This window comes from Carassius carassius, chromosome 50 (genome assembly GCF_963082965.1).
Source record: "Carassius carassius chromosome 50, fCarCar2.1, whole genome shotgun sequence".
Lineage (NCBI taxonomy): Eukaryota > Metazoa > Chordata > Actinopteri > Cypriniformes > Cyprinidae > Carassius > Carassius carassius.
In genome coordinates, this window is record NC_081804.1 from 12,177,469 (window position 1) to 12,189,629 (window position 12,161).

The following is a 12,161-nucleotide window of genomic DNA, read 5'->3' on the forward strand; positions in this document are numbered from 1 at the left end:
CTGTGGATGGAATATATATATATATATGTGTATATGTGTATACATATGTCTATTTTATGGACAAAACGACAAAGTCTTTTTTTACTGAACACTTTTTATATGATCCTTATAATACTGCATAAACTAGATTAGATTACCATATACAGTAAGTATATGGACAAAGCACAAGTTTTATTTTTAAGATCTGGTCAAAACAGGAATATTAAACGTATAACATCCAATTTACATTGAAGACAATTAACAGTATGTTTAGTGATAGTAATGAAAAAAAAAATTGGGCAGTTTGTGTTAGATTAAAAAATAAATTTCTACAATATGATTGGCCAAAAAAAGAAACTATCTTTAACAGAGTTACAGAAAAGTCAAGGTAATCTAGTCTCTGTAAAAACTCTCTATTTCACTGTGATATATCTGCAACACCACTGGACGACGAAGTTTCATTGTAGGACCTGAAAAGTAACAAATTCTATTATCTTTGGTAATGAATATTGTTCCAGGTTCAATAGAAATTATGATCCATCAGGAAATACATAATTGTTTATTCACATTGGATATCTGTTGAGAAGTGTTCACAGCACTCACCTAATTCTCCTCCAACAATTGAGAAATCTTTCCCTAATATGGTCCATTTTTGAATGCGCTGGGCATTTGAGGTTGCTTTTGAATTGACCTGTGCAATGCCCTCTTCAATGGACTGATAAACTAGCTTGTCTTTTCCACCAATGATGTCTGACACCTTTGTCGATTGGCTACCAAGCCGCTGACAGAATTCCACAGCCTCCAAGCTAAGAATGTCAGTGGGCTCTGTAGTTTCTGGATTGATTGTGCACTATCCAAGCGGAGGAAGAGTGGATTAACCTATATGCTTTTGGAGGCATTGAAGCCAGATTTTATCTCAAAGCATAGTTTACCTTTAGCGTTAGCAGGATGGACAGAAATTTCCTCTTGTCTCCAATCAACATGGCATTGCTGATGATTGGTAACTCCTGTTTTACAGCATCCTCTATGGGAAGTGGGGGAATGTTCTCTCCTCCAGCCGTGATTATAAGCTCTGAATAGAAAGCGATTGAATGGAAATGCCACTTAAAGAGAACTTGAAGCTAGTTAAAATGCTCATGATTCAAAATAACATCCTTCACCTTTTATTCTTCCAGTGATGTAAAGAAACTCATCTTCATCTACCCTTCCTAAGTCTCCAGACCGAAGCCATCCATCTTCATCCAAAGCCTCCTTTGTTTTGTCCTCCAGGTTGAGGAATCCCATGAAGACATTGCGGCCCCAGAAACACACCTCTCCAATGCCATCACCATCTATATTTACTAGTTTGTATTGGCAGCCTGGAACCACCTTACCACAGCTAGAAGAGTTTAAGGAATTGTTACACATTAAACTTGTTGATTATTGGCCTTCGGATTGAAGGTACTCAGCCTGTAAGTTGAGGTAAGAGGGCTTGCCTTGAAAACTGGTATGCTTTTGGCCCAGACATAAAGTGGGGTCCTGAGCTTTCACTCATCCCGTAGGCTTCATAAAGCCGAATGTTGAGGCCGAGGAAGAACTGAAGAGTTTCGCTTCCAATGGGGGCTGCTCCTGAGAAGAACTTCACACAATTGGAGAAGCCCAGCTCGGCACGAAGCTTCTGCAAGACCAGGCTGTCCGCAAGAGTAAAGAGGAATGACTTCTCATCCCTGATTTGATGACAATGGTTATAAAAACAAGAAAAGTTCAAATAACATGAATGTAACATAACAGACAAAGATATACTGTAAAATGATTGACATACTTGGTAGGCCTTTGATTAGCCTCCAGACTAACAGACATGGCCCATGTCACTAGTTTCCTTTTCATGTATCCACACCGTGAAATGCCTTCCTTGATTTTCTCCATAATTTTCTCCCAAACACGTGGAACGCCCATCTGGGCTGTAGGGGTTGCCTCTCGAAGGGTGTCTACTAAACTCCCCTAAAAGAGAACATTACATTTTACATTTTAGATAGTTCTTATCACACTGATGTTCAAGTGCTAATTTTTCTAATTTATTTGCTGTTAGTTATTTGATACTTTAAAAACAGTGCTTGTGTCTATGATTGGGTCTGTTGGAGTTTGGGCGAGGGGACTCAGGCTCCAAATGAAATGCTACTCCACAGACTTGGGCTCTAAATTATGTTTTTGCCATTAGATGACAGTGGCCATACTTGGACTTTTTGGCTTCAGTTTCTATAGTAGAAGAGGAACTGGAGATGCGTTATCCATCTCTTTTTAGTCTATAGAAGTATTTGGATCTCAAACAACTTCAGGGCTCTTTTTTGATTTGGAGTCGATCTACTTAGGTCCTGGCCTGGTTTTGACTAAAACACTAATATTTGATGATGACACCAGTTACAGCATCTAAAGCAGGGTTTTCATTGTCCAGTAGAGTGTGCAAGATTAGTAGAAAAGTTAAGGCAGGCAGAATGGAGCTAAACTCTATGGGAAGGTGGCCCTCCAGGAGCAGGACTGTGTGCCCTGACCTAAAGCTAAAAAAAAGTCCTGTTCTTGAACATTTACCTTTAGAGCATCTGGCTGAGCAAAAGTAACTTGCTCCCCCCATTGGATCCCTGTCCAGAGATCATAGATCTGAGCGGCAATATGGCTGAGTGGAAGGTAGCTGACCAGAGACTCTTGACTGATTTCAGCTGGCTGCATATCTCCAGCCCTGCTTGCATGGTGGGCTGTCCATGTGATCTGTAAGAGTCCAGAATTCAAAATTGTCAATAACCTGCAACACAACATTGCTGCTAGATTGTGAATGTAATTTTCCATAGCAGCTTACGTTGTCATGACTTAGCATTACTCCTTTTGGCGATCCGGTTGTTCCAGAGGTGTAAATAAGTACACAGCATTGATTGGCTTTCTGGCTACAAATGACTTCATCTAGTTCTTGATCAGAGACTTCCAGTCCTAGTGCCATGAACTCTTCCCACTGTTCAGAGTCAAATATTTAAGGTAAGTCTTTGGGTAACTTTGACTTACGTGGATCTCTATATATCATACACTCACTGAATAGAGATTGGGCAACTTCTCCTTCAAAGATCCAGAATACTGTACTATGGCTTTCAAGTGTGGAAGCTCATTCTTTACCTAACAAGACAAACAGGAGTATTAATCAGCTTGTTCACTGTTTATAATGAGGTCCATGTTTAGAAAATAAAGTAGATTTAATATTACCTCTAAAATCTTATCCAGCTGCTTTTGATTTTCCACAACAATTACGTTGGCTCTTGAATCATTAGCAACATAGAAGCAGGCATCTGGTGAGTTTGTGGTATAGATACCTGCCACTATACCCCTAGCACAAACAAAAAATATAGATGTGAGGGCAGTGATCCTATACCTAATACTCTATTTCCACTTTAATAAGTTCATTTAAGGTTATATTTGATGTTAATGGCATCTGCAACATCTTGACCAATGTGTAAACAAGCTTTTTACACTTGAGATTGTTAACCCAGGGGTATTTTTAGCAATCTTGGGATATTTTGTTCCATGTTTTACAACAAACTACAATGAATTTAATTGTGACAGAATGCCCCCTCCTAAAAAGGTGCAACACCGCGCCGACAATTCACTGATGGAAGGAGGTTTAGGTTGATGATGATTGGTGACTGTGAGTACTGAACAGAGATCCAAAGGTGGTAATGAAAGAAATGAGAGAGGTGCTGGTGGTGGTAGGAGCCAAGGAGATGCCCGGTGGCACCCCATTTAAGGAGGGAGGAGCTATGCTGGAGGTAAGGCTGACAACACCAGGGACCGACAGAGACAAAGCCAATGGAAGAGAAGGCCCAGGAGGAGACAGAGTGAAGTGCCAGGGTGACACTGAGGGTCAAGGCAGAGTCAGTGGCTCTGGGGACTGAGGCAGAGGCGGCGACATGGAAGACCGTGGTGAAGCCGGAGTGACTGAGGACTAAAGTAGAGCTATAAGGGAAGGAGGAGCCAGAGAATCTCCGGAAATTCGGGAGATTCAAGAAATCAGGGCTGGAAGGAACCAGTGGAAAATCAGATGGCACAGGTCAATACCAGAAATTATCCAAAATATTTTCAGAGGCCAATTGTAGTTAACCCTAAGTGTGGGAGGGGCTTTATTCCATCCCCTTGTACTCTATCTGCGGTGGGCTCAGGTAGACGCTCTGTGCAATGGGGTGGTGACTATCTGGGCACTGGGTTGGGAGTTTGACTGGCGTCTTCATCCGCGAGGCAGACGGTTAAGGCAGACTCTCCCTGGACGACTGTGCTCATGTGGCAGTGTTCAGTCCTGCATGCAGGAACGAGCACAGACAGTCATCTGGAAACATGGTCTGATGGGAGAGACATGCTTTTCGAGGGAGAGATTCCCCTGCTCAAGGCAGGGCAGGTGGACAGCGGCAAAGTGATCCATTGACCAAAACAAACAAAAAACACTGACAAACTGAAAAAATAAAACAATATAAAAGGCTTCTGTCACAGCTACACTGCACACAAAAGCACAAAGACAAAGAAGGAGGTTTACAAAGTCTTTACTCCAATGCTCGGGTAGCATTAACGTAGATGAGACCATTTTGAACACTCGACAGAAAATGTAAACGTCTATTGTTTACCATACTTGTAGGTTGTGATTCAGTGGAGCCAGCTGGTTCAAATATACTGGGTACTGAGCCATCTTTTTTAACAGCAAGAGTTTTGTGAATCCTGTGTTGAACTCTCTGAGATTAGAGAAGCAGTCATCAGTAAAATGATGGAAACACAAAAAAGCAAAAGCTTGGCTTCATCCAACATGTGTTAATCAGAATACATTTGGCCTCTGTGTTGTGTGCATGATCCAAAAGACAAAAGGTGATGCACAGCACGTTTTGTTTTATCCTTCAAATGCTCGATTTAACCATTCTATTATGTGAACTTGGACAGAGAAACCGACCCTTACTACAAAACAAAAAGAAGAAGAAGAAGAAGATGCACCTCATTTGTGCAGTACAATTCAAATTTAGCAAAACCAAAAATGACAAGTGTGAAATTTTAAGCTTAAAATAAAATTTAAAAAACCTACAGGTTTTTTTCTCACCCTGCAAAGACAGTTCCAACAGCAGCAGTAAACCACTCTGCTGAATTGAATCCCAGGATGGCTACACTGTGGAACCGCTCCAGACCAAGCTAGGAAAATGTTCAAATATTTAATTATATCTGATTCATAACTTACATGAGAATGAGCTGTGCAAATAAATATTGTAACAAGAACATGTTATGTATAAATTAGTGTTTAAAAAACTGCTCTGAGATCACCTTTAGAAAGCCTTTGGCGGCCATTCGACTGAGGTGATAATATTCCAAAAAGGTAACTTTTTCCCACTTGTTTCCTTTTTTGCTTGCCAAAGCGGTCAGCTTCCCGTACTTCTGAACTGAGTTGGTAAACATCTGATGCACCGTGATGGGCTGTTCTGGACAAAGTTCATCCATTCTCAGCTGAACTGATACGCTGGGCTCTGTAGTCCACAGAGATTGGGCTGGGGCCAATTCTGCACCTGCCAGAACCTCCTCAATGCTCCTTTTCTCTGCTGCATTGAATAGATAATGACTAAGGTCAATGACTAAAAATGTGATGATGTGAACAACAGGATTAGAAGCTCAGAACATAATCCTGATCTCCAAATCTAAATATGCTAAACAAATAGTTACTCTACTTACAAAATCCATCTCCAACATCCTGCTGCATAAGGTCTGTCACGGATGAACAGGCCAAGCTGAAACACAGATTTCTGCTCTGTTAGATAGCAGTGGACACCAGCTCTCCCTGCAGTCAGACCCCGCTCTTGGTGCTATACCCATGAATTACGTACTGTAACCACTCCACAGCATTGCCAACTTTGTTGACAAACGGGGGCACACAAAATGTGTGAATTCTTAGCAGTTGTGGAAACTTCTATTTTATCTTTCACTTCAGTTCTTGACATAACAGCCACAAGTGAGTGGACACATTAGGTTGCTTTAAACTAATTAAGATACTTAATGTTCTTTTTTTAACAAGAGTGCCAGAACTGGCAGATGGACTGATTTAATTTCTGCTGCTCATTTTGATTCTGTGTTTGGTGAAAAGGACAATGTAATGTTATTCCAAACTCTTAAAAAAAAAAAGACATTATACATCTTATTCTCGTCTGTGGCAACCTTAGTTGAACATCACTTCACACAAACTAAGGTTGTCATTTTAAAAGGAATATTCAATTTTTTTTACATTTTTGCCATGAAGCACCATAAACATGAAAAAGCTGAATTAATGTTTTCCTAAACTGTAAGTTTCACATTTGTGCTTTTAAATCATCAAATAAATAACTAATTTACATACATTGTAAATGCCACCCTGTAACCTTTTTCTTTTTAACCAAATGCATTGATTTTTTTAATCATTTTGACTCACATAAAATGACTCAAATATCAATGTGCAGAATGAAGACATGATGAAGATATCACAGTGCAAGTTAATTCAAAAAATTATATTAAACACATACCTTTGTCCGAGCTGGATATTGGTTGGATCAGTTTGCCGGTGTATTTGAGGGCTGGTGCTCATGCTGACTGCAGGACTGGTATGAACTGTTCAAAGATTGTCCGGTTCTTGGCATAATCAGGACAGAACGAAGCAATGAATAGCTCCATGAGGCACCATCACAATTCTCCAAGTGCAAAACTTCAGCTATGTGCTTATTTTTAAGATGCTCTGAGTGTGTCAAGCATCTGGGAAATGTTCATATAGTGAAGTTCTTTTCTTAGGAAAGTTGGCAAAAAGTTTGTTCAGTGTGCAATGTCTTTGGGTGAAAACACTGCATTTTAATGAGTCTGTAGGCTTTCATGTGTTCATTTGTTACAGTCCTTGTAAAACAACCCATTTGTGCGTAGTTTATTTGAGGTTATTCTGACCTATTTTCAATTAAATTAATTTTTTTCTAATGGGATTTTTTTCTATTTTAGTTTTATCACAAGAGAGGAAGAGTCATATTTTTTTTCACAGAACTGCTTACATTATTATTATTATTATTATTTTGCTTTTTTGTGTTCCAAACTTTAAAGTCTCTTACATCAAATCAAGTCCTTTCTGTTCAGTGCAACAAATCACACAAGCTTAAATTTATGGGACAAATACAAATAAGAGTGTCCAGGATAAAGAAAAGAAAAATAAATAGAAAAATCGATTTAACTCTAGTTTAAAGTGAAAATGTCAAATTCTCAGAAATGTACTATTTGCAATCATGTTGGTGTGTTTTGAAAAAGTTTAATAATGATTGAAAATGTTATACCATCAAGGAAAGAGTAATCATCCCTTCAGTACATGTTAGCGGGAACTTTAATCATTATTTTAATATATATATATATATATAATTATTTTTTTTAAGGTAGAGACTTGACCTTGTCATGAGGGTTTAGGTCCTCTATTATATTAAGATTTATGTGTTTTTATGAATGTTGTTGGCACCACATGACTTTGATTTAGTGGACCATTGTTTTTCCAAGTATTAGAATAACAAGAAATAAAATTAAATAAAAAATAATTTTCAAAAAGATATGCCAAACTAAAAAAAAAAATTGTTATGATATTCAGATATTTGTTATGAGATTCAGTTTGACATTTTTACTTTATCTGCCCCAAATATCAAATTATAAGTTGAATTGCACTTTTTACTATTTTATTAAGAAATGAATAGATCCGAAAATAAGAGTCATGTTATTAATCTACAAGTTAACACGACATGATGACATATTGAGCCCGTTAACCGACCAAAAGTCCTCAACTTGTCAAACCTCATTAAACCTGTATTGAAGTTCGTACCATAAAAGTTTTAGGCTACTTCAAGCAAAGTGCATGATATAGTATTAATTAATAATATTCATAACAATACGCATAAGAAAGAGCAATCCAACACTGTTCTCTCTCTTAGAAGGAAAAAGTCTTACCTGTATTAAGTGGTCCACAAGCTGCACGCGCAGGTGTTGAACTTCAAGACCCTCGTCACCGCTGGCAGAAGACTGGACGCTTTGGGGTTTTAATAGAGTACAGGTCAACATCCACGTCATCAAACAGTCTGTCCTCTGCGCTCTGAAGTAACCTGTTAGTACAGAGAAACCGCTACAAATGATTCAGTGGGTGAGTGTGCTGTCTGTCCGAACTCATGTGACCTATTCATGCAAAAGAACCCTCTCAAAAGAGTGATTAATTCACAAATCAGACATCACCGGTTCAGATTCACAGGATATTTCTGCTGTAATATTGTGGGGTATAGGTTACTGTAATATCCCATGCCAGAAGAGGATTCATAATGACAGAAATCAGCAAGAGATATAAAAAATGTAATTAATTAAAGAAATTATGACTTCTCTATTTGTAAATATTAAAAGTCTATGTATGTATTTCTGTCTAGATGTAGAGATGGCTTCGAATCGAAGCAATTTTCACTCAGGCCTACATCTTAAAGTCCTCGAAGTCTTTCTGAATGGCTGATTGTGTCCCTCTGGTGGCCAGAACGAGGAATAGCTACTGGTTTCAAAAATGAAAACAAAACGAAAACATAAATTCATAAATAAAATCTGTAATCTCTGTATTTTTATCAAGCCCCTGTAATTTAATATATGGACAATGGAAGATAAATAGTTAAACAATTTAAAAACAACTGGAAATGAATGAATTTGCTGTCTGCCAACTAGTCTGAAATATATTAAAATTAAAGTAATTAGTTATGTAAAGACTTTTACCAGGATCTAATGAGTTCCTAAGTTTCGGAGAAGTAAAATTTGAAATTTGAGTAATTTAACCAAAGCTTAATTTTTTCATTTACAACTGGCCTACTGTACTGGTGTTCACTGATACTTCATTGATAGTTCATAGAGCATTACTGCTAACATACACAAATGTTACAAATCTAGTAGATGTAAAATCACTTTATCTAATATGAATGAACTAAATATTTAAGTATTATTTATTATTAGTTCATATTATGTAGTGTAGCGGAGTCTTTGCCCTTTTATTACACCACTAGTATCTAAGTTTCACAATATAGTTGTCTTTATATTATGAAATATGACACTTTACATTCAATACACTCATTTCAATACACCTGACTCATCATTCCAGCATGTGAGCTTGTGATCACTGCAAGTTATTTTGCGTTCCTGATGAAAAAGAAGCAAATGTTTGTTTGCTCTCAATTTAAGTAATTGTTATTAATGTTATTTAGAACTTTTCTGTTTAAATATAAGTTCATATAATGCTTATTTGTGTAGCCTTATAATCTCCCTGATGTTCTGTAATGGCCTCTGGGTTATTAATTGCACAATTTGAGCTGTGAGTTGTATTTTAGTTACTTTAACTTACATCACACTATTTAAGCAACTGGCATAAATATTTGTGCTTACAAATTATTGCTGTAATGCAATTTATTATCTGTGTCTACTTGACTAATTGTTATTATAATGTGTTACCACCTCAACAGATTTGATCAGGGAAATCATTCTTATTTACACTGTTTGAACATGACTAGAGGTTTTAGGCAAGCAACACTTTATTAGACATTTCAACCAATAAATGCAGCATTGCAATGATACTTATGCCAGACCAATACTTCTCATTATTTGGTTTATTTCAGAATTTTTTTTGTGTCCACAAGTAGCCTATAGTCCTAAACCTTAAACAGTTAGATCTGTCTAGCTACGAAGTTTGCACAACATATATGCATTTTGGTTGGTATTTGAATATTTGGTTGGTTTTCTAGAATATTTGATCAGATTTTCAAAATGAGAAAACGTCTCGGTTACGTACGTAACCCTCGTTCCCTGATGGAGGGAACGGAGACGTTATGTCGAATGACATATGGGGTCTCACTTGGGAGGCCAATCATCTCTGAATTTAAGAGAAAACAGCAATGAAAATTGGCTAGTGGATTAACACACCTGAGCCACTCCCCGTGCCAACGGGTATAAATAGGGCGACGGGTGCATCCACTCATTAGGTTTTACGCTGAGGAGCCGAGAACGTGTCCCGGCAACAGCGAACGGTTCAAGGTTGTGGCATGGGGACATAACGTCTCCGTTCCCTCCATCAGGGAACGAGGATTACGTACGTAACCGAGACGTTCCCTATCTGTCGGTCACTATGAGTTATGTCGAACGACATATGGGGTCCTATGGAAAACGCCACAACCTGAACATCGTCACAACCCTGTGGCACTGTAATTGTTGACAAGCCCTGGCGTGTCACAAAAGCTACGCTTAAGGTCGTAACCTTCCCAAAGCCCCAGCGCAAATTCACTGACCGTGGTACCGAAGGGGCCAAAGGGTGAGTACATCGCTGCTGGAGAAGGCCACGCTGCTGTTCCGCCCACATGAAGTTAATGGAAGGGATTTCAACCTTCAGAGAAAGATTGCTTCAAATCTTCCCTATTTGTTCTTTCAGCTGGCAAGACAATGGGGAAGCGAGCCTTAGGAAAAGGTCGCTACGGAGACCACATCCTACCCGTAGGGAGGTGACATGTGGATATACCGATATGGACTGACCCAGGGGGCAGTACTACATATGGAAGGGGTCTCTGAGGCAGGTCCTGCCTTGGAGTAGGGATGGAACGGCTGCCAGAAGAGACTGACAGAACGGGTCTGTCAAGGGAAGACACGGGTTTGCCAAGAGGGAAACCTTACCGTGGAAGAATACACATATGGGATTACCCATAGGGAACCAAGCCATATGAACACCTAGCCCAGTACAGGGGCTGACCGGAACTCCGGGCATGCTAACGCCAGTACTGGGCCTGGCGACAGACTGCTCCGCCAAGTCTGACTGCCAAGGGTGCTGGAGGATGCTCGACCAGGGTACGCCAACCGGGGAACTCTACTGGGAGAAGAAAGGCGCTCACATCCCTGTGTTAGGGGGAATGGCGCAGCAAGCGTGACTCCCAGCCAGCCCTTCCCGCCAATTACCTGTTACCCAACACACGGGAAGAAACTGGCTCCACACGGAGGTTGTAAAACCTCGCAAAGGTGTAAGGTGTCGCCCAGCCCGCAGCTCGACAGATGTCTGCCAGAGAGGCGCCGTGCGCCAGTGCATAGGAGGAGGCCACTCTCCGTGTAGAGTGGGCCCTCACTCCCAGGGGGCACGGCTCGCCTTGGGTATGGTAAGCCAAGGCGATGGCATCCACTATCCAGTGGGCCAACCTCTGCTTAGAGACACCCTTCCCCTTCTGCTGACCTCCAAAGCAGACCAGGAGCTGCTCAGAGCTTCTAAAGCTCTGGGTGCGGTCCACGTATATGCGAAGCGCTCTTACGGGACACAGCGACGCCAAGGCTGGATCTGCCTCCTCCAGTGGCAGCGCTTGCAGGTTCACCACCTAGTCTCGGAAGGGAGTGGTGGGAACCTTGGGCACGTATCCAGGCCGGGGTCTCAGGACAACGTGAGAGTAGGCCGGCCCGAACACAAGGCACTCTTCACTTACCGAAAATGCTTGGAGGTCCCCGACCCTCTTGATGGAAGTGAGCGCGATCAGGAGCAATGTCTTGAGAGACAGGAACTTAAGCTCAACTGAATCCAGCGGCTCAAAGGGACCCCTCTGAAGTCCCGCCAGGACAATAGAGAGGTCCCAGGAGGGAATCAGGGGTGTCCTAGGAGGATGTAACCTTCTGGCACCCCTTAGGAACCTAACGATCAGGTCATGCCTCCCCAGGGACCGGCCGTCCACTGCATCGTGATGGGCTGCATTGGCAGCCACATACACTTTCAGGGTGGAGGGTGACAGCCCACGCTCCAACCTTTCTTGCAGGAAAGAAAGCACGACTCTGACCGGGCATCTCCGGGGGTCTTCTCAGTGAGAAGAACACCAATTCGTGAACAGACTCCACTTCAGAGCATAGGCCTGCCTCGTAGAAGGGGCTCTAGCCTGATTGATAGTGTCTACCACCGCTGGGGGCAGATCACTTAGGTCTGCCTCATCCCGTCCAGAAGCCACACGTGGAGGTTCCAGAGATCTGGACGCGGGTGCCAAATGGTGCCAAGCCCCTGAGAGAGAAGGTCTCTCCTCAGGGGGATGCGCCAGGGAGGGGCTGTCACGAGGAGCATGAGTTCCGAAAACCAGGTCCGGGTGGGCCAATAAAGCGCAACCAACAAGACCTGTTCCTCGTCCTCC

At 41.1% G+C, this 12,161-nt stretch overlaps 1 protein-coding gene across 3 annotated transcripts; it reads right to left on the reverse strand.

The window, feature by feature from the left end:
- Positions 1-141: 141 nt before the first annotated feature.
- LOC132133035 (long-chain-fatty-acid--CoA ligase ACSBG1-like) lies at positions 142-8,259 on the reverse strand. 3 transcript variants are annotated; one of them, XM_059545696.1, is made up of 15 exons: positions 7,954-8,259; positions 6,513-6,618; positions 5,692-5,747; positions 5,290-5,561; positions 5,072-5,160; positions 3,205-3,325; positions 3,037-3,117; positions 2,810-2,959; positions 2,545-2,721; positions 1,781-1,959; positions 1,455-1,649; positions 1,140-1,357; positions 912-1,051; positions 583-829; positions 142-449 (listed from the first exon to the last, which is right to left on the reverse strand). In XM_059545696.1, exons 2-15 carry the CDS (start codon positions 6,572-6,574, stop codon positions 373-375), a joined length of 2,064 nt encoding a protein of 687 aa, XP_059401679.1. In that variant the 5' UTR covers positions 6,575-6,618; positions 7,954-8,259; the 3' UTR covers positions 142-372. The 3 variants fall into 3 exon arrangements, with proteins under 3 accessions (XP_059401679.1, XP_059401678.1, XP_059401676.1); XM_059545695.1 differs by having other exon boundaries at positions 1,455-1,685; positions 6,513-6,590; positions 7,948-8,257; XM_059545693.1 differs by having other exon boundaries at positions 1,455-1,685; positions 7,954-8,256.
- Positions 8,260-12,161: the final 3,902 nt, after the last annotated feature.